This window comes from Macaca fascicularis, chromosome 19 (genome assembly GCF_037993035.2).
Source record: "Macaca fascicularis isolate 582-1 chromosome 19, T2T-MFA8v1.1".
Classification (NCBI taxonomy): domain Eukaryota; kingdom Metazoa; phylum Chordata; class Mammalia; order Primates; family Cercopithecidae; genus Macaca; species Macaca fascicularis.
Window position 1 is genome coordinate 52,671,361 of NC_088393.1, and position 27,786 is coordinate 52,699,146.

Here is a 27,786-nt window from a genome sequence, read left to right on the forward strand (position 1 = left end):
TGCAGTGAACCAAGATTGTGCCACTGCGCTTCAACCTGGGCACCAGAGCGACACTTGGCCAAAAAAAGTTTAAAAATTGTTTAAACAGCAGCCAGGTGTCCATAGTGATATTTGTCAGGCATTGCACCAAAGAGCTTTAATGCATTATTCTCAGACAGTCCTCCCACCTCAGCCTGCCAAAGTGCTGAGATTTCAGGTCTGAGCCACTATGTCATGCTATGCCATTTTTTGGATGAAGAATCATAAGCCCCAGGAGATACCAATAATAATTGCTGCCATTTGTTAGCAGCTAAATAAATAACTTTTTAAACCATGTAATTTATTTCCTTTTTTTTTTTTTTTTTTGAGACAGGGTCTCACTCTCTCGCCCAGACTGGAGTGCAGTGGCACAACCTTGGCTCACCGCAACCTCCACCTCAAGTGATTCGGCCTCCCAAGTAGCTGGGATTCCAGGTGCGCACCACTACCATCCAGCTAATTTTTGTGTTTTTAGTACAGACGGGGTTTCGCCATGTTGGCCAGGCTGGTCTTGAACTCCTGACCTCAAATGTGTGGGGGAAAGGAAGAGATCAGACTGTTACTGTGTCTATGCAGGAAAAGGAAGACATAAGAAACTCCATTTTGATCTGTACGAAGAAAAATTCTTCTGCCTTGAGATGCTGTTAATCCGTAACCCTAGCCCCAACCCTGTGCTCGCAGAAACATGTGCTGTATTGACTCAAGGTTTAATGGATTTAGGACTGTGCAGGATGTGCTTTGGTAAAAATGTGTTTGCAGGTGGTATGCTTGGTAAAAGTCGCCACCATTCTCCAGTCTCAAGTACCCAGACACAATGCACTGTGGAAGGCTGCAGGGACCTCTGCCCAAGAAAGCCTGGGTATTGTCCAAGGTTTTCCCCCACGGAGACAGCCTGAGATATGGCCTCGTGGGAAGAGAAAGACCTGACCGCGCCCGACACCCGTAAAGGGTTTGTGCTGAGGAGGATTAATGAAAGAGGAAGGCCTCTTTTTCAGTTGAGATTAGAGGAAGGCATCTGTCTCCTGCTCCTCCCTGGGAATGGAATATCTCGATGTAAAACCCGATAGTACATTCTATTTACTGAGATAGGAGAAAACCACTTTATGACTGGAGGTGAGACATGCTGGCAGCAATACTGCTCTTTACTGCACTGAGATGTTTGTGTAAAGTCACACATAAATCTGGCCTACGTGCACATCCAGGCACAGCACCTTTCCTTAAACTTATTTATGACACAGAGTCCTTTGCTCACATGCTTTCCTGCTGACCCCCTCCCCACCATTACCCTATAGTCTTGCCACATGCCCCTCACTAAGATAGTAGGGAAAGTGATCAATAAATACTGAGGGAACTCAGAGACCAGTGCCGGTGCAGGTCCTCACTTGCTGAGCACCGGTCCCCTGGGCCCACTTTTCTTCCTCTATACTTTGTCTCTGTGCCTTATTTCTTTTCTCAGTCTCTCATCTTCACCTTGGAAGAAATACCCACAGGGGTGAAGGGGCAGGCCCCCTTCAAAATGATCCACCCACCTCAGCCTCCCAAAGTGCTGGGATTACAGGCATGAGCCACCACGCCCAGCCACATATAACTTGTTTCTAAATAACTTATTTAACTAACACCACATGTTTTCACGAGCCCGTATTTTGTGGATGAGAAAAAAGAGGCAAGAGAAGCGATACCGGTTGCTTAGGATTCCCAGCTACCAATTGGTGAAAGCAGAATTTGAACCAAGGGAGTCTCTGGAGCCCTCATTCCCCATCTCCTCTTCTTGCTCTCCATGTCTTTCTCTCCTTCTCTCCCTGCTCCCAGGCCTCCTACATCACACCCTTCTGGACAAAGCTTCACATCTGACATTTTCTTTTTTGGGGTGGACAGTCTCACCCTGTCACCCAGGCTGGAGTGCAGTGGTGCAATCATGGCTCACTGCAGCCTCAAACTCCGGGGCTTGAGCGATCCTCCAGCCTCAGCCTCCCAAGTAGCTGTAGCTGGGACTATGGGCATGTGCCACCACGCCTGGCTAATATTTTTAATTTTTTGTAGAGATACAGGGGGTGGGGGCATATCTGAAATTTTTAAACCTTCCCCAACTGCCGTGAGTATTCCTGGGTAGAAGCCACTCCACGCCCTTACTTTGCTGGCATGGTTGCTGGACGGCAATTTGGCAATATCCTCTAGACCACAAATGTGCATGCCCTGTGGCCCAGGAAATCAGCTTCTGGGAATAAATATGACAGATACTGTCACATACATGGGAAATGCCATGGACATGATGACCCAGGGAAGCACAGTTTGCAAGTACAAAAGGGCTGGAAACACCCAAAAAAGCCCATCCCCTGAAGACAGTTTCAAAAATGATGGTGCATTCATGTAATGGAATACTACACATCTGTGAATGAATGAATGAATGAATGAGGTAGCTCAATATATCTGCCTATGGGAAAATAACAAGATATGTTGCTAAGTGAAAAACAGAAAGAGAACAATGCCACCATTTTATTTTTTAATGGGAGAGGGAAGAATAAGGAAATGGATTCATATTTGCTTAATTACACAAGTTTCTTGATGATCCTTTTGGATCCAGAAGTTTGAAAACCACAGCATCAAGAGGATGCCCATTGGGTGTTGTGGCCCACGCCTGTAATCCCAGCACTTCAGGAGGCTGAGGAGGGTGGATCACCTAAGCTCAGGAGTTCGAGAACAGCCTGGCCAACATGGTGAAACTCCGTCTCTACTAAAAAACACAAAAAAATTAGCTGGGTATGGTCGTGCAGGTCTGTAATCCCAGCTACTTGGGAGGCTGAGGCGCAAGAATCACTTGACCTGGATGCGGAGGCTGCTGTGAGCTGAGATCACGCCACTGTACTCCAGCCTGGGAGACAGAGCGAGACTCTGTCTCAAAACAAACAAACTAACAAACACACAAAAAATAGGATGCCCATTGGAGATCTCCATTCACTATTTTTTCAGATGATATTTCAGCACTTGAGTGAAGAAAATGTCTGGTCCAAACACTCAAGGAATTTAGACTCTTGACAGAGAAACACAGAAGCAAGCAGATATGCCCCGAACCAAACTTGCTTTTTCTTCAAAGCCTGCTTCTTCAGAGCAGCCTCTGACCCTCCAGGGCCCTGAGAGGAGGCCCTGGAGATAGGAACTGGGGAGCCCAGAGAGGTAGGGGAACCCCAGATGGTGATGGCATCGTCCAGAGAAGGAACATAACAATGGCCACAGATTCCCAATTTGGAAATAACTCAGCAGAACAAGAGTGACAGAAAATTCAGAGATTTCCAAGAGACCAGCCTCCATGTTTCCATTTAGAAATTCACCTACATACATCCAGGGTGAGAGACCCCAAGCATCAGATGTGTCATACACAAGAATCAGATCTAAGTTAGAGAGGGCACCCGGGGAAAGAAAGCTTCAAGCCAGCCAAAAGCCAAAGGAGAGATTTTACAAAAAGATACAGGAATGTGGGACCGGGCACAGTGGCTCATGCCTGTAATCCCAGCACTTTGGGAGGCCAAGGTGGGAGGACCGCTTGAGGCCAGGAATTCAAGATGAGCCTGAGCAACATGGCAAGACCCTGTCTCTACAACAAATTTAAAAACTAGCTGGGCGTGATTGCATATGCCCATGGTCCCAACTACCCAGGAGGCTGAGGGAATTGAGCCCAGGAGGTGGAGGCCGCAATGAGCAATGATGGCGCCACTGCACTCCAGCCTCAGTGAAATAGTGAGACCCTGTCTAAAAAAAAACAAAAATAAAAAGGATATAAGGATGTCAGAGAACAGGGACAAGAGCTGTTAGTCAGCCTCATGGAGACCCTGGCCAGGACAGACACCTCTGGGGACCAGGAAGTCTCTTGGGTTCTCTCTCTTAGGGTTTGACTTTCTGAGTCTCTCTGTCACCTCTCATTTCAATCTCATCTCGCTCTGTCTATGCTGTGTCTCTATCTCTTTCAATCTTTCTCTATCTCTGTCTCCCAGCCCTTATCTCTGAGTGTCTCTCTCTGTTTCTATTTCTCTCTCTCTCCCCCTCCCTTCCTCCCACCCTCCTCGCCTCTCCCTACTGCAGGTTGGTCTATAACCCTTATCTCCCCCAGACCTGCTGGAGTTCTGGTATTAATCTGTTTATGGTCTGTTTCCCTCCACCAGAACATGGTCTTCATTAAAGGCAGAGATTTTTGTCTGTCATATTTTCTGCTGTATCCCCAGCGCCTGGGATACTGACTGGCTCAATAAATACACGTTGAGTGAAGAATGAATGAATTACCATTCTCATGAACATTATTATTTGATGGCAACTGTAAAGCAACAATAACAATAATTGTCACTGCCACTGCTGCTATTGTTGGTATATCTGCTTTTTATTTATTACACACTATATCCCTGAAATTGAGCTAAGCAGTTCCTTGTTTAAGCTTTACAGACCACGTTGTATGCCCTTTTTGCTTTCTTTTTTTTTTTTTTTGACAGAGTCTCGCTCTGTCACCCAGGCTGGAGTGCAGAGGCCTGATCTTGGCTCACTGCAACCTCCACCTCCCAGGTTCAAGTGATTTTCCTGTCTCAGACTCCTTAGTGGCTGGGATTATAGGCATGTGCCACCATGCCAGCTAATTTTTGTATTTTTAGTAAAGATGGGTTTGTGTCATGTTGGCCAGGCTGGCCTTGAACTCCTGACCTCAGCTGATCCTCCTGCCTCGGCCTCCCAAAGTGCTGGGATTAAAGGGGTCAGCCACTGCGCCTGCGCCCCAGCCCCCAACCTTTTTTTTTTTTTTTTTGAGACAGGTCTGGCTCTGTCACCCAAGCTGTAGTGCGGTGGCGCGAGGGTGGCTCACCGCAGCCTCTAACTCCTGGGCTCACACAGTCCTTCCGCCTCAGCCTCCCAAATTGCTGAGCCACCGCGCCCTACTATGCCCATTTTTCAGATAAAGAATCTGAGGGCCCTCGAGGAGAAACCACTTGCTCAACATGAGCCCAGGTCTTGTCTGACCCCAAAGCCCATGGGTTTAGGCTGGGTGGAAGGACAGCCTGGCGGGCTCAGGATCTGTCCCATCACGAGTTGAAACCTCAGCTCTGCCACTCGGCAACCGCGAGTCGTTAGTAAGCTGCTGAATCTCTCCGCGTGCCTCCGTTTCCTCACCTGGGATGTGGGCGTCCTCACACGGGAAGCCGCCTCTTCTAGAGCGCGCTGAGGGAGCGAGCGCGCGTCTGTAGCGGGACTGAGCGCCCGGAGAGACCTGCGCAGGCGCAGGCGCGCCGGGACGTGGGGGGGGGCGCAGCCTGGGTGACGCCCCCGCGCCTGAGGGGACTCGCCGCCAACTTCCCTCGGCTCCCTGGTCTGGAATTTGAAGAAGTGGGTATTCCCCTTCCCACTCCAGGCACTGACGGAGCGGCCCCCCGGGGATTCCAGGACCTGAGCTCCGGGGGCTGGACTCGCAGCGGCCGCGGCAGAGCGAGCGGCGCCGGGAAGCGAGAAGGAGGTGTCCGCCCGAGGCCCAGCTGTCCGGAGCAACTGGCATGGCCCGAACCATGGCCGCCGCATGGCCTCCGCTGCTGCTGGCGCTACTGGTGCTGTCCTGGCCACCCCCAGGAACCGGTGAGTGACCTCCGCGCAGTCCGGCGGCCCCTCTCTCGCTTCCAGCTCCGGATCCAAGCCGGGTATTTGGCCCCTTGGGTCCCCGAAGATGACGGCGCCGCCCGGCGCCACCCACCCCCCATCTCTGCCCCGGGGTTTGAAGGAACACGGGGCGAGGGCAGGACCCTCCTCGTAGCCATCCGGAGAGCGGTCGGAGTTGGGTTTAGAACTTCCTCGAAATTGGCAGCAACACAGGGTGGGCACGAGACCCTCCTCTGGGCCCCTCGGAAAGGGGATGGAGTTGGGTGCGGACATTTCCCAAAAAGGCAAGAGAATCTCGGAAAATCAGCAGATGGTGACTCATGCGGGATTACCTTACCCAGGTTCCTGCTCAGCACACCCAGGCCATAACCCAGCAGCCTGCTGGCGGGCTGGGTCTGGACGGAGAGGATGGTTGAAGTTGGGGAGGCGGACAGTGGGTGACACTTGACACCGTTACCCCTCTGACCCCCAATGTCTGACTCCAAGGGACTGGCCATTCATTCATTTTTTTTTTTTTTTTTTTTAATTTTGAGACAGTCTCACTCCATCATCCAGGCTGGAGTGCAATGTCCTGATCTTGTCTCACTGCTGCCTCCTCCTCCCGGGTTCAAGCGATTCTCCTGCTTCAGCCTCCCGAGGAGCTCGGATTACAGACATGTGCCACCATGCCTGGCTAATATTTTTGTATTTTTAGCAGAGACAGGATTTCACCATGTTGGCCAGGCTGGTCTCCTGATAAATATATATATTATGTATTATATAAATAATAATATATTATATCATAATGTACAATATATCTCTTAGTAAATATTAAATATATTTATAACATACATGTTATCTATATAAGAAAATATATTTTATTGTACATTTAATGAGTAAATAAATAATATATATTTTATGTATTTATATATTTTGTGTGTGTGTATATATATATTTATTGTGTATCTGTGTGTATGAGAGAGAGAGACAAGGTCTTGCTCTGTTGCCCAGGCTGGAGTGCAGTGGCACCATCCTGGCTCACTGCAACCTGGACTTCCCAGGCTCAAGTGATCCTCTCACTGTGGCTTCTGGAGTAGCTGGGATTATAGGTGCTCACCACCACACCTGGCTAATTTTTTTGTATTTTTGTTAGAGATAGGGTTTCTCTATGCTGCCCAGGCTGATTGCAGCCAAACACAGTGGCTCATGCCTGTAATCCCAACACTTTGGGAGGCTGAGGTGGGAGGATCACTTGAGTTTAGGAATTCAAAACCAGCCTGGGCAACATGGCAAGACCCCATCACTACAAAAATAATTAGCTAAATAAAAATTTAAAAATAAAAAAGAAACCTCCACTGAGGCCCATGCGAAGCTTGCTACTATGGCTTCCTGTGGGGTCTAGGTGAGTGCTGCTGGCTCGGCTAACGAAACTCCCAAAATACCGGACAACGTGGGAGATTGGCTTTGGGGCGTATACCGCTTTGCCACTGATAGGAATGACTTCTGGAGGAACTTGATACTAAATTTGGGACTCTTTGCAGCCGGAGTTTGGCTGGCCAGGAACTGGAGTGACATCGACCCCATGGCACCTCAGCCGGGGGTATAGCCAAGTAGACAAATGGAATCCTGTGCTGAACCCGAATCTTCCAAAAAACAGCCTACAATCTGTGACCACCAGAAGATGTGCCCTGATAGCGGCTGAAGTTTGATTCAGATGGGCACTTTTCTTCCCTCTCCCTGCCTAGTTTCCTTTTGTTCCTTGAGTCCACGCAGAATTCCATTCTCTGGTCAGCAGACAGGCTTAAGCTAAAGTATTGCCTTTGTTCTATAAAGTTCTGTACATAGTTCCCAAGCTTCTGCAGGGGGTGATCTTTGCTCTTGTCCTGAGAAATAACAGTGCTGTTTTAACAAACATTTGAAATAAATACCGCACACACACAAAAAATAAAAATTAAAAAAATTAAAAAATAAAAAAGAATGCATAAGACTATGTTTATTAGTGTCAATAAGCACTGACACATGTTGAGGACCTACTATGTGCTAGGGCCCTTAGCAGAAAGATTTTTATATAGGACCTGGGGGATTAGAGGTCAGTCTCTGACCACCCGAGTTCAAATCCCACCTCTGCCACTAAACCTCTGTATGACTTGGAGGACGCTATACTCTGTGTCAGTTTCCCTGTCTGTAAAATGATGTTAACAGTAGTGCTGGCCTCAGGGGGCTATTTGAGGATTAAATGCCAAGATATATGTGAAGCACCCAGAATAGGCCCTGAATGTGTCAGCGCCCTGTGAGTGTGCACTGTTCTAAGTCTCATTGTACAAACTAGGAAAAAGAATCAGACAGGTTAAGTAACCGGCCTGAAGCCTCACTATAATTGCCTTCCTCTTGTGCCACGATCCCCCACATTCTTCCAACCAGGATCCACCCAGAGTAATAATACAGCCTTTCATGGATTTGAAGATGCAGGATTTCTCCCCATTTTCTACATTGGGGGTATTCTAACCCCTAATGGCAATTGTGCTGTAAATAACGACAGTCATGGTATGTGAAAGCTACGACACCGGTGTGATGAAAAAGTTCTGGACCAGGTGCGGTGGCTCACACCTGTAATCCCAGCACTTTGGGAGGCCGAGGCAGGAGGATCACTTGAGGTCAGGAGTTCAAGACCAGCCTGGCCAACATGGTGAAACCCCATCTCTACTAAAAAAAAATTAAAAAATTAGCCGGGTGTGGTGGTGGGAGTCTGTCATCCAGCTACTCAGAAAGCTGAGGCAGGAAACCGCTTGAGCACCGGAGGCAGAGCTTGCAATGAGCAGAGATCATGCCACTGCACTCCACCTGGGCGACAGAGCGAGACTCCGTCTCAAAAAAAAGAAAAGAAAAGAAAAAGTTCTGGAGCTGTATAATGGTGACGGTTGCACAACACTGTGAAATGTGCGTAGTGCCACTGAACTCTATGCTTTAAATGGCTTAAATGGTAAATTTAGTTTTTTAACCACAATATTTACCACAATTTTTTAAATCAGTGATGTTGAGATTAAGGGAAATACGGTAATAATAGAAGAAATATAGTAATAAATAGCCAAAGTGAAGGAACACGGCCAAGTTGCAGACCATCCCGGACGCCCTTACCTCCTCGCCTGCCTTGACCCCAACTAGTGCCCCAGTCCCCCCTCCCCCCACACCCCACCGTCCACCAGGTCTCCAGGGCCCCAGCGTGCAATTGCACGCCCAGGTGCCCGGGCTCCCGGAGCCCCTCACTATCTAGCCCAGGAACGCCCCGGGTCTGACACCTTCTCTTCGGTTCTCCGCAGGGGACATCGTCGTGCAGGCGCCCACCCAGGTGCCCGGCTTCTTGGGCGACTCCGTGACGCTGCCCTGCTACCTACAGGTGCCCGGCATGGAGGAGACTCACGTGTCACAGCTGACTTGGTCGCGGCATGGTGAATCCGGCAGCATGGCCGTCTTCCACCAAACGCAGGGCCCCAACTATTCGGAGCCCAAACGGCTGGAATTCGTGGCTGCCAGACTGGGCACAGAGCTCCGGGATGCCTCGCTGAGGATGTTCGGGTTGCGTGTCGAGGATGAAGGCAACTACACCTGCCTGTTCGTCGCGTTCCCACAGGGCAGCAGGAGCGTGGATATCTGGCTCCGAGTGCTTGGTGAGCCGGGGCTTTGGGGAGTCTGAATGAAAGGTGGAGACTTGGTGGGAGGATCAGGGAAGTCAGCAAAGAGTGGGGAGGCCTGGGAGGGAGGGGGATTCCCTCCACAGCAGATTCCCTGGGGACAAAAGGAGGGGCAGCGCAATGATGGGGGTGGAGTGGGGGGAGGCACATGGGGGGAGAGGCTGCAGGGCAGGAAGGGAGCAGAGATCTCCTGGAGTAAGGACCCCCCAAGCCTCGGGTTAGAAGGCCCTTAGGGAGAGGGAGGTGTGTATTGGAAAGGGAGCTGGGAGGGGACCCAAAAGGAAGGGAGGAGGCCTGGGTGGCCTCTTCTGGGCCCCTCCTTTCCTCATCTGTAAAAGGGTTGGTGACAATAGTATCACCCTTGGAAAGCTGTCCTGAGTGTCCCGGTGCAGCCTTAGAGCTTCACCGCTGGCCCATGTGAGCCCCTTAGAGCTGTCAGTTACTGTTACTTTATTTGGTGAAAAAGGAGAAAGTTGAAACAGACAGACAGGAAAGCAAGGATCCTGATACCCAAAAGAGGAGGGGATCTGCTTTCATTTTCATGAGCTCCATGAGGCCCTCCTCTTGGAACTTGAGCAAGAAATCTCTGTGCCTCAGTTTCCTCATCTGTGGGATGGGGATCACCATGAGGATTCAAGAAAACTGACCCTGTTTTTTTTGAGCCAGAGTTTAGCTCTGTCGCCCAGGCTGGAGTGCAGTAGTGTGGTCACAGCAGGTCCTCACTGCAGCCTGGAACTCCTGCGCACAAGGGATGTTCCTACCCTCCTGTAGCTGGAATTACAGGAATGTGCCACCACGCCCAACTTGTTTTTGTTTTGTTTAGTTTGGTTTGGTTTGGTTTTTTTAAGCTTATGTGCCAAGAACTATTCCAGGCCTGTGCATGAGAAACTCATGAAATGTCAAGGGCTTGGAACTGTGCCTGGCACACAACACCCGACCACAGGCAGCTCTTGTCGCTCCAGCAAGCCTGGGATTCCAGGTGTCATGGTTTAGGATGAGGGTAAAACAGAAACAGCAAGTCAAGTTAAGGAGAAATCTTCGGTAAAGAATACAGGTAATGATGGGGAAGCAAGTTCCAGGTTTGGGAATCACCAGGATGATGATTAAGAGATGGTCAAGGTGGTTTTGGAGTCAGACAGACCTTATGTGAAAGCCTAGCTCTGCTGCTTACAGCTGTGTCACCGTGGGCAAGTCACTTCCCTTCTCAACTTCAGGGCTCAGGCTTCCTCTCCTCCACTGAGCCCCAGACTAGCATAATCCCCTTTGGGTTTCCCCTTCCCAGCCCTGCCCTCTCCGAGTCATCACTGCCTAGGAAAGAGTCTGTCTGCCCCCTTGGACTGTACCCATGAGGGCAGAACCAGGGCTATTTTGGTCACTGCTGGGCCCCAGCACTTTCCAGCAAACAGTATTTATGGAGCACTTATTATGTGCCATTCTGACAGCTTCACCTGCATATTCTTATTGCCTATGGTGCCATCACTACCCCTGTCAACAGACAAGGAAACTGAGGCACAGACTTGCCCAAGACCACCCAGCTGCTCAGGGACACAGCAGGGGTTTAAACCATGCCATCCTGTATCCTTTTTTTTTTTTTTTCTTTTTCTTTTTTTGAGACAGATTCTCGCTCTGTTGCCCAGGCTGGAGAGCAGTGACAATCTCAGCTCACCGCAACCTCCACCTCTCAAGTTCAAGCAGTTCTCTGGCCTCAGCCTCCCAAGTAACTGGGATTACTGGTGTGTGCCACCACACCTTGGCTCATTTTTAGTAGAGACAGTTTCCCCTGGTCAGGCTGGTGTCGAACTCCTGACCTCAAGCGATCCACCAACCTCAGCCTCCCAAAGTTCTGGGATTATAGGCATGAGCCACCCCACCCAGCCACCATGCCATCCTGTACCCTTAATGAATGCCTCCTTCTACCACGGAGGGGTTCATTGAATGACCTGTTGCTTTTGTTCCTCTTCCCAGCCAAGCCCCAGAACACAGCTGAGGTTCAGAAGGTCCAGCTCACTGGAAAACCGGTGCCCGTGGCCCGCTGCGTCTCCACAGGGGGTCGCCCGCCGGCCCACATCACCTGGCACTCAGACCTGGGCGGGATGCCCAATACCAGCCAGGCGCCAGGGTTCCTGTCTGGCACAGTCACTGTCACCAGCCTCTGGATTTTGGTGCCCTCAAGCCAGGTGGACGGCAAGAGTGTGACCTGCAAGGTGGAGCACGAGAGCTTTGAGAAGCCTCAGCTGCTGACTGTGAACCTCACCGTCTACTGTAAGTGTGCCCGAGTCAGTGACGGCAAGATCCCCTGCCAGGCTGCCCCTACCACTGTCTACACTTACTCCCCAAGGCACTGTAGGCATTGCTTCCTTCATCTGCAATGGCTCCTCTGACTCCTGTCTACACGACCCACCCCCATTATCTGCACCAGCTCGCCTGGGCCATAAACAGCACTGTCCCTATTGCCTACACCAGTTTACTCGGGCCATAGTCAATGCTGGTACCCAGATTGTCTGCCCTGGCTCTTCTAGCCACTGTCTGCACGGATACCCCACACTCTGTTGACTCCCTTGAGCACAGTCTACACTGCCCCCAAACTGCCTGCACCTGCTTCCCCAGGCAACTATCCACAATGACTTTCCCCACATTGCTACACTGGTTCTCCTGGCCACAATCAGCACTGCCGCCCTTCTTGTCTACACCCACTCCCTTGTCCATTTCTTTCTTTCTTTCTTTTTTTTTTTTTTTTGAAATAAAGTCTCACTCTGTCACCCAGGCTGGAGTACAGTGGCACAGTCTCGGCTCACTGTAACCTCTGCCTCCCAAGTTCAGGTGGTTCTCCCCTCAGCCTCCCAAATAGCTGGGATTACAGGTGCATGCCACCACACCTGGCTAATTTTTGTATTTTTAGTAGACAGGGTTTCACCATGTTGGCCAGGCTGTTCTCAAACTCCTGACCTCAGGTGATCTGCCTGCCTCGGCCTCCCAAAGTGTGCTGGAATTACAGGCATGAGCCACCATGCCCGGCCTTTTTTTTTTTTTCCTTTGGACAGGGTCTCACTCTGTCACCCAGGCTGGAGTGTAGGGGCATGAGCATGGCTCCTACAGCCTCAACCTTCCAGGCTCAAGTGATCCTCCCCCCTCAGCCTCCCAAGTAACTGGGACTACAGGTACAGCCACCATGCCCAGCTAATTTTACAATTTTTTGTAGAGAGAGTTTTGCTATGTTGCCCAGGCTGGTCTTAAACTCCTAGGCTCAAGTGATCCTCCCGCCTCAGTCTCCCGAAGTGCTGAGATTACAGGCGTGAGCCACTGCACCTGGCCTCTTGTCCATTTTCTACACTGCCTTACCATTGTCTACATTGGCTCTTCTGGGCCACAGACAGCACTATCCCCATTGTCTACACCAGCTATTTCGGCCATCAGCTGTGGGGTGTTTTCACTGTCTCACATGGTGTCTACACTGGCTCCTGTGACCACTGTCTACATAAACACCCCACTTTTTCTACACTGGTTCTCCTAGGCACTCTCTAAAGTGCCCCTCGACACTGTCTACACTGACTCCCTGGAGAACTGTCTGCATTCACCTCCCACATTGTATCGACCAGTTCCCCTGAGCCACGATCGACCATCTCTGCCGGGTGCTGGCTGCATTGATCTTCCCACGTTGTTTGTGCTGGCTCCCCTCAGCAGTGTCTGCAGAGTCCCCCAGTGTAGTCTCCATGCTCCTCTGCCCAATGTTGTCTACACTGGCTCACTTACAGGCTATGGAGTCTCACCCCACATCACCACACTGGCCTCCTTGTGTTCTGTCTGCACGGCCCCTGACAGCATCTGTCCTGGTTCTCCTGCACGGCGTTACCTCCAGCAGCTCCCTCACGGCGTCATCGACATTGACACCCACACGTTTATCTCCACTGACAGCCCCAGGGACTCTCTAACCAGTGCTGTCTAACAGAAATAGCACGCAAGCGCATATAGGATTTTTAATTCTCCAGCAGACACCCCATTAAAAAGTTAAAAGAAAGAGACCAGGCACGGTGGCTCACGCCAGCACTTTGGGAGGCTGAGGCAGGTGGCTCACCTGAGGTCAGGCATTCCAGACCAGCCTGACCTCAAGTGAGCCACCTGCCTCAGCTAATTTTTCTATTTGTAGCAGAGACGGGGTTTCACCATGTTGGCCAGGCTGGTCTCAAAAAATGCAAAAATTAGCCAGGCATGGTGACAGGTGCCTATAATCCCAGCTACTCGGGAGGCTGAGGCAGGAGAATTGCTAGAACCAGGGAGGCCGAGGTTGCAGTGAGCAAGATCACGCCATTGCACTCCAGCCTGGGCAACAGAGCAAGACTCTGTCTCAAAATCAAAAAAAGAAAAGAAAGAGATGAAATGTATTTGTTTATTTATTTATCTATTTATTTATTTGAGGCGGGGTCTTACTGTGTCACCCAGACTGGAGTGCGGTGGCACAGCTCACTGCAGCCTCAATCTCTTGGTCTTAATTGATCGTCCCACCTCAGCCTCAGTCTCCTGAGTAGCTGGGACTACAGGCATGTGTCACCATGCCCAGCTAATTTTCGTGTGTGTGTGTGTGTGTGTGTGTGTGTGTGTGTGTGTGACGGAGTCTTGCTCTGTCACCTAGGCTAGAGTGCAGTGGCGCGATCTCGGCTCACTGCAGCCTCCGCCTCTCGGGTTCAAGCGATTCTCCTGCCTCGGCCTCCTGAGTAGCTGAGATTACAAGCCCTGGCTACAGTGCCCAGCTAATTTTTGTATTTGTAGCAGAGATGGGGTTTCACCACGTTGGCCAGGCTGGTCTTAAACTCCTGACCTCATGATCCACCCACCTTGGCCTCCCAAAATGCTGGGATTACAGACATGAGTCACCACACCCAGCCTATTTTTATTTTTTATAGAGACAGGATCTCCCTATGTTGCCCAGGTTGGTCTCAAACTCCTAGGCTCAAGCGATCCTCCTGCCTCAACCTCCCAAGGTACTGGGATTATAGGCATGAGCCTGGCCAAAGTTAATTTTAATAATTGCCCAATATACCCAAAATATTATTTCAACTTGTAATCGTTTTTTTTAATTATTCTTGAGATCTTTCCCATTTATTTTGCCCTAGTAAAGCCTTTGAAATCTGGTGTGTATTTCAGCCTGGCTATATTTCGCGTGCTCAATGGTCACATGTGGCCAGTAGGTGCCACATTGGACAGCGCAGATCTAGACTAAGCTCCCACATTGTCTACACTGGCTCATCCAAATACTGTCTACACACACACACACACACAGGGCCTGTCTTAATTTCACCAGCTCCTGGGGTGGGGGTGATCTCACCCCCACCACTACATTTTCAACACTGGCCTGACAATGTAGCATCTACTGTAATATTCCAATATCCTGTCTACACTGAGCCCATCAGTAATATCCACACAAGCTCTTCTAGGCATCATTCATACTGTTCCTCCCATCATTGTCTATACTGCCTGCTCCCCCGCCAGGCAAGTGGTACACAGATTTCCTCAGGTACTGTCTATCCTGGAGTCCCTCAACACTGTCACTGGGTCTAAGCGAGGAGGAGATCTACACTGACTCCTACCCCTCGCCCCCCAAAAAACCCTGTCTCATTGGCCTGCCCCCTGAGGACATTGAAATCACATCGGGGATGGCTGAGCAGCAGCCTAGAGCAGGGTTATCCAGGACTCTTTCCCGCAGGACTTGTCGGAGCCTTGAATACACTGCCGTGTGTTATGAGTGGTCATTGCCTATGAGTGAGAAAAGGAGGAGGCCTTTTCCCGCAGGACACCCAAGACATGCCTGGTCCGGGCCACCCAGGAAAGCTAGTGGAGAAAAGCAGGTCCTCAGAAGCCCTCTCCATGTGCCCACTGACCACAGACTCCCAGGCTTCTGCTCTCTGCGGCACCCCATCTCCCTAGACGACTCCTAGGCCTCTGCAGCTCCCGCTGTTTTCCAGATATCCCCAGGCCTTTTCCTGCAGTGATGTGAATCCCACGTAGCCCTCGGCTCCCCAAAGTCTCCCTGTCTCTGAACCTCTGTGTCCATTTCCTGCAGACCCCCCAGAGGTATCCATCTCTGGCTATGATAACAACTGGTACCTCAGCCAGAATGAGGCCACCCTGACCTGCGACGCTCGCAGCAACCCAGAGCCCACAGGCTACAACTGGAGCACGTGAGTCCTGGGTTTCAGGGGGGAGGGGCTGGGGGTGTGGATTTGTGGGTCTGAGGGAGGAGACGCTGGGGGCCTGGACTCCTGGGACTGAGGGAGGAGGGGCTGGACCTGGACCCCTGGGTCTGAGGGAGGAGAGGCTGGGGACCTGGAATCCTGGTCTAAGAGAGCAGGGGGATTCAGAAAAGAAAAAAAGAGGAGGTTGACTTCGGGGTCCCCCAATGGGGGGGCATCTCTGTTTTGACATCTCTGTTTTCCAGTTGAGGCGTTTAGCAGGTGGTTTAATCCTGGCTGGTGGATGCACCTGCTCTTGGGGTGTGCCTGCTCTGTGCCCGGTACTTCCCCCGAATCCCACGTGACCCCATGCTGTGCAGAGTCAGCAGCTGTTGTCATGCCCAGGTTAAAGACCAGCCACGAGAGGGCAGAAGCGGCCCTTGAATCAGCCCTGGCTCCAAAGCTGGTCCTCCGCCTCTTGGCCAAGCTTGTCTAACCTGCAGGCCGCATAATTTGTAAACTTTCTTAAATCATTATGAGATTTTTTTTTGCAATTTTTTTTTTAGCTCATCAGCTATCATTAGTGTTAGTGTATTTTATGTATGGCCCAAGAGAGTTCTTCTTCTTCCAGTGTGGCCCAGGGAAGCCAAAAGATTGGACACCCCCACGCTAGACTGTAACCACCTCACCGTCACCTTGTGTAACCTACTTGGTTATCTCTGGATGGAGCAAGTACTATCCCCATTGTCTAGATGAGAAAGTTGAGGCTCACAGCAATAAGATTTCTCCAGATTCATACTGAAACTGGGGTCAAGAGCAGGATGAGAAAAAGGCAAAGGGATAATACAAAATTTTATAATACATAATTTTACTGAACCGCCTTTTTTTCTTTTTTTTAAGAAGGGGCTCTGTCGCCCAGGCTGGAGTGCAGCGGTGTGATCATAGCTCACTGCAGCCTGGACCTCCCTGGGCTCAGGTGATCCTCCCGCCTCAGCCTCCTGAGTAGCTGGGACTACAGGCACACACCACCATACTCAGCTAATTTCATTGTATTTTTTTGCAGAGACAGGGTTTCACCACATTACCCAGGCTGGTCTCCAACCCCTGGGCTCAAGCAATCAACCCACCTCAGCCTCCCAAAGTGCTGGGATTGCAGGTGTGAGCCACCTCGCCCAGCCTTACGTCTTTTTCCTTATTACCAAAGTAACTTGTGTCCACTGTAGAAATATCAACTAAATTAGTTATGAGAAAAAAGAATAAAGAAGCACCTATAGTCAAGTGTACCCAGCCACCTCCAGAAATACCCAGTGACCACTTATTATACATCCTTCTGTCTTTTTTCTCTGTTTCTAAACAAAGACTGGAATTATGCTATACATATAATTTTGAAACTTTTCCTGTATCTTGTGAATATCTTCCCATGTCAAAGCACAGAGATCCACACTCCATTTTCCCCCACGTTGTATTAGGAAGACTGTCAAACATACAGAAAAATCGTAGGAATTTTCCAGTGAACACTTAAGATTCCACCACGTGAATTCCCCCACTAACATTTTACTGTGCTTGCTTTATCATGTTTCTGTGATTCCTTCGGTCCCTCCATTCATCCATCAATCATATTATGCACTTCAGAGCACCCCCAGATCCCCTGTTTTTTGTTTGTTTGTTTGTTTTTTGAGACAGGGCCTTACTCTGTTGCTCAGGCTGCAATGCAGTGGCACAATCACAGCTCACTGCAGCCTTGAACTCCTGGGCTCAAGTGATCCTCCAGCTTCAGCCTCCCAGATAGCTGGGACTACAGGCACACACCACCACGCCTGGCTAACCTGGCCCCTTTTTCAATGTTGCTGGGATTCCATCACTTTAATAAAAAAAAAAAATTTTAAGAATAGAGACAGGATCTCACTATGTTGCCCAGGCTGGTCTTGAACTCCTGTACTCAAGCAGTCCTCTCGCCTGGGCCTCCCAAAGGGCAGGGAAGGGATTCCAACATATGTAGATGACATCAGTTATTTAACCAGTCCCCAGTAGAGGACACAGATGTCATTTTCCATTTTCAACTCTGCAAACGCCATGATGGTGACCATCCCCAGTGGTCACTTGTCAGCAGTTGTCAGTGGAAGGAATTGCTGGTCAAAGGTTTCGATTGGTATGACGGTGCCTTTACTGTCCTGCCTCAAAGTGCCACAATTCAGGCTCTTGATCCGGATGGCTGCGTTTGCATCCCAGGTCTGCAGAGTGCCCAAAGCCCGATGCTTCCATCTCCTCCACCTCTGTTCATTAAACCAGTATTTCTTGACTGCTTACTGTAGTAAGTAAGCCAGGTGCAACTAACCAACATATGCGAGTCAATAAAACAGACCAAATTTCCTCCCCATATGGAGCTTCCATTATAATGGTGAAAGAAACAAGAAGCAAGATAAAGTCATAAAGTGTGTAGTGTGTATGCAATGGTGATAAATACCATGGAGAAGATAAAGCAGAGAAGGGAATGGGACTGGGTGTCGTGGCTCATGCCTGTAATCCCAGCACCTTGGGAGGCAGAGATGGGAGGATCACTTGAGGCTAGGAGTTCGAGACCAGTCTGGCCAACATGGCACAACCCCATCTCTACCAAAAAAGATACAAAAATTGGCCGGGTGTGGTGGCACACACCTGTAGTCCCAGCTACTCAGGAGGCTGAGGTGGGGAGATTCTGTACACCCAGGAGGTGGAGGTTGCAGTGAGCCAAGATGGCGCCACTGCACTCCAACCTGGGTGACAGAGTGAGACCCTGTCTCAAAAAAATAATAATTAAATAAAAGAGAGAAGGGAATGGGAAGGGTGATCGTCACAGTTGAAATAGGGTGGCAGGCCGGGTGCGGTGGCTCAAGCCTGTAATCCCAGCACTTTGGGAGGCCGAGACGGGCAGATCACGAGGTCAGGAGATCAAGACCAGCCTGGCTAACACGGTGAAACCCCGTCTCTACCAAAAAAGACAAAAAACTAGCCGGGCATGGTGGTGGGCGCCTGTAGTCCCAGCTACCAGGGAGGCTGAGGCAGGAGAATGGCGGGAACCCGGGAGGCGGAGCTTGCAGTGAGCTGAGATCCGGCCACTGCACTCCAGCCTTGGCGACAGAGCGAGACTCCGTCTCAAAAAAAAAAAAAAAGAAAAAAGAAATAGGGTGGCCAAGTGAGGTGTTACTAAGGTGACATCCCAGCAGAGGCCTGAAGGAGATGAGGGTGAGCTCTGTGGGTACCTGGGGGGAAAGCATTCGGGCAGAAGGAACAGCATGGGCAAACCCATTTCTATCCATCAGTCCCTGCATAAGCAAACACACCGGACACCTAACTGGAGAGTTTGAGGACCAACAAGGAGGCCACTGTGGATGCAGAGGCTGAAGCAAAGGGGAGACTAATGGAAAACGTGGGCAGAGGTAGCAGGGACCAGATCACGTGGGGCCTGTGACAGAAGACTTCGGTTTAACTCTTGTCAGGCTGAGCCGCCAGAGGGTACTGAGCTGAGGGATGGGAACTGACTTAGGGTTCACAGGCGACCTCTGGTGGCCATGTGGGGAAAAGATGAGGGGGCCAGGGCAGAAACAGAGCCCAGTGTGGAGGCGGCTGCTGGGGGCCCGGATGCACCGCGCCAGAGCAGGGAGGTGGTCCTGGAAGCCCTGAGGAGCGGTGGGATTCTGGGTAGATCTTAAGGCGGGGCCGACAGGATTGGCTAATGGGTTGGGTGTGGGCATGAGAGGAAGGGAAGAGTTGGGGGGCCTCCAGAGTTGCTCTCCGCTTATGCCATAGAGGGTGTGAGGGTTCCTGGCACGCAGTGAGTGCTCAATCACTGTCACTCCGGACCTGCAGCAGAGGCCACCTCCTCACCTTTCTGTCACTCCCAGGACCATGGGTCCCCTGCCACCCTTCGCTGTGGCCCAGGGCGCCCAGCTCCTGATCCGTCCTGTGGACAAACCAATCAACACAACTTTCATCTGCAACGTCACCAATGCCCTAGGAGCTCGCCAGGCAGAACTGACCGTCCAGGTCAAAGGTGAGGAACTCCCTGGGTCGGGAGAACAGGGACCAAAGGAAGAGGTCGAGGCAGGGTTCCCTCTCCAGTGCTCTCTGGCTCCCATCCTTCTCCTAAGCCTTCTCACAAAAGGACCAGTGGGGCCAGTTGTACTCCCCTGTTAACTCCATACCTATACCACTGGTACCGTTGTTCAGCTGCCTGAATACACTCCCTCCACACACACAGGTTGGGATAGATGTGGAATCCCTCTCTCTCAGGGACTCAGGCCTTTCCAAATGTATTAGGCAGACCTCTATCAATTGCAATTGACAGAAACACAAAGTAGTCTAAACAAAAAAACAAACAAAACAAGACTGTATTGAAAATTCACCTTCAGTTTATGGTTAGATCCAGGGGCTCCAACCATGTAACCCAGAAACTTTTATTTTGTACATCTCTTGTCTCTTTTTGTTATACTGGCTTTATTCCCAGGCAGCCTTTGAAGCAAGATGGCCCTCAGCAGCGACAGGCTTACATCCTACCACAATAGCAACAGCAGGAGAAAAAAACACACCACTTTCAATAACTGTAGCCAAAGTCCCAGGGCTGGCTCTCATTGGCCCAGCTTAGGCCACAGCCCACCTATGAACCAATCATAGCAGCCAGGGAGAATGGAATATTCTGATTGGCCAGGCCTGTGTCAAAGTACCATTCTAGGAACTAGAGGGTGGGATCCAGTCCACCTAAATTAACTAGACTGAGGCAGGTGGAGTGGCGGCTCCCCAAGGAAATTTGAGATGCCATTTCAAGAATGAGGGATAAACCCCAAGAGTTTTCTTACCTAAATACCTGTTTCCTTGTCTTTCAGAGGGACCTCCCAGTGAGCACTCAGGCATGTCCAGTAACATCATCATCTTCCTGATTCTGGGAATCGTGATTCTTCTGACCCTCGTGGGGATCGGGCTTTATTTCTATCGGTTCAGATGTTCCCGAGAGTTTCTTTGGTGCCATCATCTGTCTCCCTCGAGTGAGCATCACCAGAGCTGCCATAATTGAGCACCTACTATGTGCTGGGCTCTGTGCTGAGTCCTTCCCATGTGCTTCTCACTGAATCATCACCCCACTGCCATGAGGTTTCCCCCATTTGACCAATGATGGTGCAGAGCCAGGGAGTCTCGTTCACTGGTTCATTTACAAATCTTATTTACAGAGTGGGAGAAGAGCATATAGGGCCTTAAGGCTGTGGTAGGGACTTTGAAATTTAATTCAGGTGATGTGGGAGTCCCTGCCAGATGGATAGAGGGTGAAATAATGCCTAACCCCTCAGCCTTACTCCATCTGCCTTGTTCAGGAGTGACTCCTAGGAGAAGTTGGCAGGAACTGGCACCTCTGATCCTCAGCTCTAAAAGGGTCTGATGCTGTCACACCTCAAGAGATTTGCACAGGCCGTTTCCCTGCCTGGAGCACCCTCCTTCTGGAGAAGTGCGCCAGCTAATTCTGTAATCAAAGGAGCAATACTTTGCTGAGCACCGTCTACGTGCCACTTTGTGTGTGTAACCCCCTCGATTTCAATTTCTAATTTTTTTTATTATTTATATATTTATTTATTTTTGAGATAGGCTCTCTGTCTGTCGCCCAGGCTGGAGTGCAGTGGCGCGATCTTGGCTCACTGTAGCCTCCACCTCCCAGGTTCAAGCGATTCTCATGCCTCAGCCTCCCGAGTAGCTGGGATTACAGGCACGCACCACCGTGCCCAGCTAATTTTTGTATTTTTAGGAGAGACAGGGTTTTGCCATGTTGGCCAGGCTGGTCTTGAACTCCTGGCCTCATGTGATCCACCCACCTCAGCCTCCAAAGTGCTGGGATTACAGGCGTGAGCCACCACACCTGGCCTGTACAATCTCATCAAGGAGCACCCAGCAAAGTGGTTCTCCCATGAGCCCCATTTTACAGAGGAGGAAATATTTGTTTGACAGATGAAGTTACCTGCTAATGGTCAAACAGCTGGAAAGTGGTTGATGGAGAGAAGAAGCCAGATCTTTGACTACCAAGCTTTTCCCTCAACCACTAAACAAAGCTGCTGCCTCACATCCCGGACAGATGCTGCCTCTTCCAGGAAGCCCTCCCTGACCCCCAAGCCAGGGCCAAGGATCCACTAGGCTCTCACACCCCAGATTGTGATTGCTATTATTACTATTATTGTTACTATTATTATCTCTTTTTTTTTTTTTTTTTTTTGAGACAGAGTCTCACTCTGTCCCCCGGGCTAGAGTGCAGTGGCACAATCTCGGCTCACTGCAAGCTCCACCTCCTGGGTTCACGCCACTCTCCTGCCTTAGCCTCCTGAGTAGCTGGGACTACAGGCGCCCGCCACCGTGCCCGGCTAATTTTTTGTATTTTTAGTAGAGACGGGGTTTCACTGTGGTCTCGATCTCCTGACCTTGTGATCCGCCTGCCTCGGCCTCCCAAAGTGCTGGGATTACAGGCGTGAGCCACTGCGCCCACCCTATTATTGTTATTATTAACATAAACTGCACAAGAGCAGGTTTTTGGTTTTTGTTTTTTGGTTTTTTTTCTTTTTGAGACAAGATCTCACTCTGTTGCCCGGACTGGAGTAGTGCAGTTGTGTGATCTTGGCTCACTGCAGCCTCAACCTCCCAGGCTCAGGTGATTCTCCCACCTCAGCCTCTCGAGTAGCTGGGATTATAGGCATGCGCTCCCATGCCTGGCTAATTTTTTATATTTTTAGTAGAGATGGAGTTTCGCTGTGTTGCCCAAGCTGGTCTCAAACTCCTAGACTCCAGCAATCTGCCTACCTCAGCCTCCCAGAGTGCTGGAATTACAGGCGTGAGCCACCATGCCTGGCCAAGAACAGGCATTTTTATCTCTTTTGTTCACAGCTATGTCCCCAGCACTTAGAATGTACCTGGCACAAAATAGACATTTACTATTTGCTGAATAATAACTACTATTTGCTAAATACACCCCTGTTGAATAGTCCAGGAAACTGCAACACAGAGAGGTTAAGTCACTTGTCCAAGTTCACACAGCTCCTAAAGGACAGAGATGGAATTTGAACCCATCCATCTGGTTCTAGAGCCAGGCTCGATATTTATGGATATTTAATAACCAAGTGAATAACTGAATGACCAGATCCTTACAGAGCACCCCCGCCATCCCTGTCTCACACACGTGTATACCATTAAGGGAAATGGCGCCCGCATGTAATAGCAGAGGCAGAACTTGACATTTTCAGGGCCCTGACACCCAGGCATGTCTTCTTCCCATGCTTCCCAGCATTATGCCTTCCTGACGACTTCCCCTCCTATTTCCCCAGGTAAGGAGCATGCCAGCGCCTCGGCTAATGGGGTAAGTGCAGTGTTGGAGCTAAGGAGGGTGTGGGGTCTGCACAGACTACAGACCAGACGTCTCCAGATGCCCGCAAGAGCCTGGGTCTTTTCTCCTGGTGCCCCAAGCAGCATTTCCCAACCCTTCCTGCTGGGCAGAATCCGCTGTAGAGTTTGCTAAGACGCAGCCCCAGACAGTCTGGTCTGTGATAGGGCCAGGGAATCTGCATTTTAATATCCACCGTCCCCCGACCCGGCCTCAATTCCACCCGTGGCCACACCTTGAGAAGCACCGCCCTGGCTTCCAGGGAGAGGGGAGGGGATGGGCCTGCCGTTCTTTGCACATTAGGCTTTGGTGGGAAGGTGTTTGATTTTGTTCAAAAGAACCCTGAGGCTAAAGTGTGAAAACCCTCTTCTAGTATATCTCCTATTCAGATGTGAGCAGAGAGGCCAGCTTTTGCCAGGATCCACAGACAGAGGGCACAAGGTGACACCGTCGGGACTGAGCAGGGAGAGAGACTGGAGCTGGCAAGGACATGGGCCTCCGGAGTTGGACCCCGCCCCAATGGATGAAGACCCCCTCCAAAGAGACCAGCCTCCCTCCCTGTGCCAGACCTCAAAACGAGGGAGGCAGGTGCAAGTTCAGAAGTCTCCAAGACCACCCTCCGTTCATTTGCTAGAAGGACTCACTAGACTCAGGAAAGCTGTTAGGCTCACAGTTACAGCTTGTTACAGTAAAAAGATAGGGATTAAGATCAGCACAGGGAGGAGGTGCACAGCCCACACTCCAGGAGAGATGAGGCGCCGGCTACCAGCTGCTGTCTCCCAGTGGAGCCATAGAGGCAGCACCTGATTCTCACAGCAACACACGTGATGACATGCAAGTACTGCCAACCAGAGCAGCTCACTCGAGATCTTCGTGTCCAGAGTTTTTTGTTTGTCTTGAGACAGGGTCTGGCTCTGTTGGCCCACTGGAGTGCATTGGTGAAATCACAGCTCATTGCAGCCTTGACTTCTCAACTCCAAGTCATCCTCCCACCTCAGCCTCCTGAGTAGCTACGACTACAGGTATGTGCCACCATGTCTGGCTAATCTTTTTATTTTTTGTAGAGATGAGGTCTCCCTGTGTTGCCCAGGCTGGTCTTGAACTCTTGGCTTCAAGTGATACTTCTGCCTTGGCCTCCCAAAATGCCGAATTAAGCAGCTCACCACCCACATGACTGACCTCATACATCAAGCCAATACCGTGTGGCCCAAGACCCCCACCATAAATCACATCATTTATGATGTGGCCCAGAGTGGCCCAAGACTCTCAGATCAGCTACCAGCAGGATATTCCAAGGGCTTGGAGATGAATGCCCAGGAGCTGAGGATAAAGGGCCAGATCTTTGTTTGGGCAAGGTTAAGCCTCTACTGCATAGCAGACCACACAGAAGGGTGTGGACCACCAGAGAATTTTGGTAAAAATTTGGCCTCTGGCCTTGAGCTTCCAATTCTCTGTATCCGTCAGACTTCTGTGGTTACAAGAAATAGCCGCTGACCCTGGTCACCAGAGGCTGCAACTCAGGCCGCAAGCAGCTGCCTGTGGCGTGTCCAAGGAGCAGAGACAACTACTGGACATGAACTTGAAGGTAGTCAGCTGCAGCCACTTTTGGCCAGCATCTGCAGCCAGCAAGCTGGGACTGGCAGGAAATAACCCACAAAAGAAGCAAATGCTATTTCCAGCTCCAGGGGGAGGGGATGCAGGGGGAGGCGGCACTGCAGTTGCTCAGGACATGCTCCTATAGGACCAAGATGGATGCGACCCAAGACCCAGGAGGCCGAGCTGCTCAGATGCAACTGATAAGTTTACTTTAAAAAGGTCTATGATCTTGAGGGCAGACACCAGAATTCCTCTTATAAAGAAAACTGTTTGGGAAAATACCTTGAGGGAGAAAAGACCTTGGGCCAAGATGCTAAATGAGAATACAAAGCCTGAGCTGCTCTGCAAGAGAAAATAAGTGGGACGGAGGATCTGCTGTGGACAGAGATGGAAGAGTGGGGAACAGAGAAGTGTGGGGAAGAGATACGAACCAGCAGGATGGCAGTGGCAAAGGGTTCAAGGGGTGATGAGGCCAGTGGGACCCCACAGAGTTGGGGAGACAAAGGAACATTGGTTGCTTTGGTGGCACATAAGCTCCTTGTCTTTCTCCAGCGCCCAAAATCTCATTAAAACTTATTTATTGTACCTCCAGTGGCTGTGTGCAATGGGGTCTCTTGTGGAAATGAAGGAGGAGACGGGTTTCATGTGTACCATCACCACATGGGATGGAACCGGAGGCATGGAAGCAAGATGCTAAATGAAGAAGGCTGTGAGGGCTAGGATTCCCAGGCACCTTAGGAACAGCTTGTCTTTTTTTGTTTTTTTTTTCCTCTCCAAAAAAATTTTTTAAGAGACAGTGTCTACTGTCACCCAGGCTGGAGTGCAGTGGCATGATCATAGCTCATTGTAGCCTCTAACTCCGGACCTCAAGCAATCCTCCCACCTCAGCCTCCCAAGTAGCTGGGACCACAGGTGCCCCTCACCATGCCAAGCTAACTTTTAAAAATTAGATAGTACAGAAACTTCCCAAAACTGGAAGTTATAAAAAGACATGAGGGATCCGTTCTAATTTGTGTTTAGAGTGTAATGGTCCAGCTCCATTCTTTTACACGTGGATATCCAGTTTTACACAACACTATGAATGTAATGAATGCCACTGAGTCATACACTCAAAAATAGCTAAAATGGCAAATTTTCTGTTATCTCTTTTTAACCACAATTTTAGAAAATTAATTGCAAAACCATTGAATAGTACATTTTATTTATTTATTATTTGTTTATTTATTTTAGAAACAGAGTCTCACTTTGTTGCCCAGACTGGAGTGCAGTGGCGTGATCATGGCTCATTTCAGCCTAGACCTGCTGGGCTCACACGATCCTTCCATCTCAGCCTCCAGAATAGCTGGGACTATAGGTGGGCACCACCCCACCTGGCTAAATTTTTAAAAATTTTTTGTAGAGATGGGCATCTCACTATGTTGCCTAGGCTGGTCTGGAACTCCTGGGCTCAAGTGCTTCTCCTGCCTCGGCCTCCCAAAGTGCTGGGATTACAGATGTGAGCCACCGTGCCCGCCCTGGACCTTACTTTTGTTGCTCAGTTTCTGGTAATTCAGAGTTGTTGTTCTTACAACCTTAGTTGTTCTACAGCCACCTCATATTCCATGGGAGGGATTTACAGGGCTCTTTTAACGAGGCCCCTAAAGACAGGCGTTTGTATCATTTCCAGCCTTTTACTATTACAATGTTGTAGTGAATAACTTTAGACACTGTCATTTATTTTATTTATTTATTTATTTATTTATTTCAGAGACAGGAATCTTGCCATCTTGCCCAGGCTGGTCTCAAACTCCTGGGCTCAAACAGTCCTCCCGCCTCGGCCTCCTAAAATACTGGGATTTATAGGCATAAGCCCCCATGCCTGGCCAATGCACACTGTCATTTAGCTTATGTCAACACCTGAGTGTAGGACACACTCCTGGAGGTGGAATTGCTAGGCCAAAGAGTTTGTTTCTTGTCATTGTGATAGATATTGACAAATGAACCCTCCCAGAAGTTGTGCTGAGTTCTGTTCCCACCAGCGACATAGATGATGACCTCTTTCTGGAGGAAGGGGGCATCCTTGGGATCCACAGAGCCAGGAATGGAGAGTAGGCCCAGAATTTTGGTATAGATGTTCTATAAACTTATAGTAAGGTTAAGAAAACCGCAACTATCCATATCAGAGTCTTGGTGGGGGGCGGGGTATAACGGAGATCATAAAGGGGCTAAAACACTGGACACCCTCCCTCCGCATTGCTCCTGCATGGGAGTCGGGAATCTTTTCAGGTCGATATGATCTCACCTTGAGGAGCTGTGAGTTCCCAGAAGCCTCTGGGTTACTGATTGCTTGTGGTGAAAATGCCTATGCTACTGAAATCTAACTTTTAAAAAAAAATTATGGGCTGGGCGCAGTGGCTCACGCCTGTAATGGGAGGCTACAGCGGGTGTATCACTTGAGGTAAGGAGTTCAAGACTAGCCCATAGTGAAACCCTGTCTCTACAAAAAAAATTAGCCAGACGTGTCATGCATGCTTGTAATCTCAGCTACTCGAGGCTGAGGTGGGAGAATCCCTTGAACCCGGGAGGTGGAGGGTGCAGGAAGCCATGATCGAGTCACTGCACTCCAACCTGGGTGACAAGAGTGAGACTCCGTCTTCAAAAAAAAAAAAAAAAGAACTGGATTGTCTGGCTCAACTCCGGGCACGGCATGCAGGGCCCAGTTCTGCTGTTCTGCTGTTTGTTCTGCTTTCCTCCACATATTGGCATCACCCTCTGGTGCCAAGATGGCTGCTGCATTCCAGGCATCACATCCAGACTCAGACCCAGAGAAGCTGCCCATCCCTACCTGGGTGAGCCTTTGTAGGAACGAGAAACCTCACCCAGCAGCAGAAACCTCACCCAGCAGCGTCTCTTCTGGTCTCATTCACCAGCGCTGCCTGCCGCTTAACCAATCCCTGGCCAAAAGAATAGGACCGCCTGGATGGCTGGACCAATCGCGACCTGCCCTCTGGGCCTGGGGAGAGGCCCGGATGAAGGCTGCAGGACAGGATGGAAGTCTAGACCTCTGTTACCAGCAGTGACTACTTCTGTCTGGGTTGTTGTAACATGTTTGAATTGTATTCTCTTTTAAGTACTGACTAAAAGTTCTGCATTAAACCTTGACTCTTCTTTTAATAATACAAAAGGAATCGAAGTCCTTGTTTGAAAGGGTGAAGAGAGAGAGAGAGGGGGAGGGAGGGAGGGAGGGAGGGAAGTAGACAGACGGGGAGTAGAATCCAGCCACTGGAAAATCCAGAGTAGCTGGCTTTGCTTAATCCATGCCTGGAAATAACTGCTGGGTTTGCAACAACCTCTCCCC

The 27,786-nt window shown here is 50.1% G+C and overlaps 1 protein-coding gene and 1 pseudogene across 2 annotated transcripts; both read left to right on the top strand.

Moving 5' to 3' along the window:
* The first annotated feature begins 5,285 nt into the window (after positions 1-5,285).
* On the top strand, positions 5,286-27,612 carry LOC102136444 (poliovirus receptor homolog). Of its 2 annotated transcripts, none has more exons than XM_045378998.2 (8): positions 5,286-5,616; positions 8,934-9,281; positions 11,271-11,567; positions 15,361-15,478; positions 19,351-19,499; positions 20,329-20,487; positions 22,798-22,829; positions 23,227-27,612. In XM_045378998.2, exons 1-8 carry the CDS (start codon positions 5,538-5,540, stop codon positions 23,296-23,298), a joined length of 1,254 nt encoding a protein of 417 aa, XP_045234933.2. In that variant the 5' UTR covers positions 5,286-5,537; the 3' UTR covers positions 23,299-27,612. The 2 variants fall into 2 exon arrangements, with proteins under 2 accessions (XP_045234933.2, XP_045234936.2); XM_045379001.3 differs by having other exon boundaries at positions 9,011-9,281; positions 23,227-25,040.
* Positions 6,868-7,591, top strand: LOC123570221 (mitochondrial import receptor subunit TOM6 homolog pseudogene; annotated as a pseudogene).
* Positions 27,613-27,786: the final 174 nt, after the last annotated feature.

Coding starts and splice junctions, on each gene's coding strand:
- LOC102136444 (XM_045378998.2), top strand. CDS start 5,538: ATGGCCCGAACCATGGCCGCCGCATGGCCTCCGCTGCTGCTGGCGCTA. Junction 9,282..11,270: donor TATCTGGCTCCGAGTGCTTG/GTGAGCCGGGGC, acceptor TCCTCTTCCCAG/CCAAGCCCCAGAACACAGCT. Junction 19,500..20,328: donor ACTGACCGTCCAGGTCAAAG/GTGAGGAACTCC, acceptor CTTGTCTTTCAG/AGGGACCTCCCAGTGAGCAC.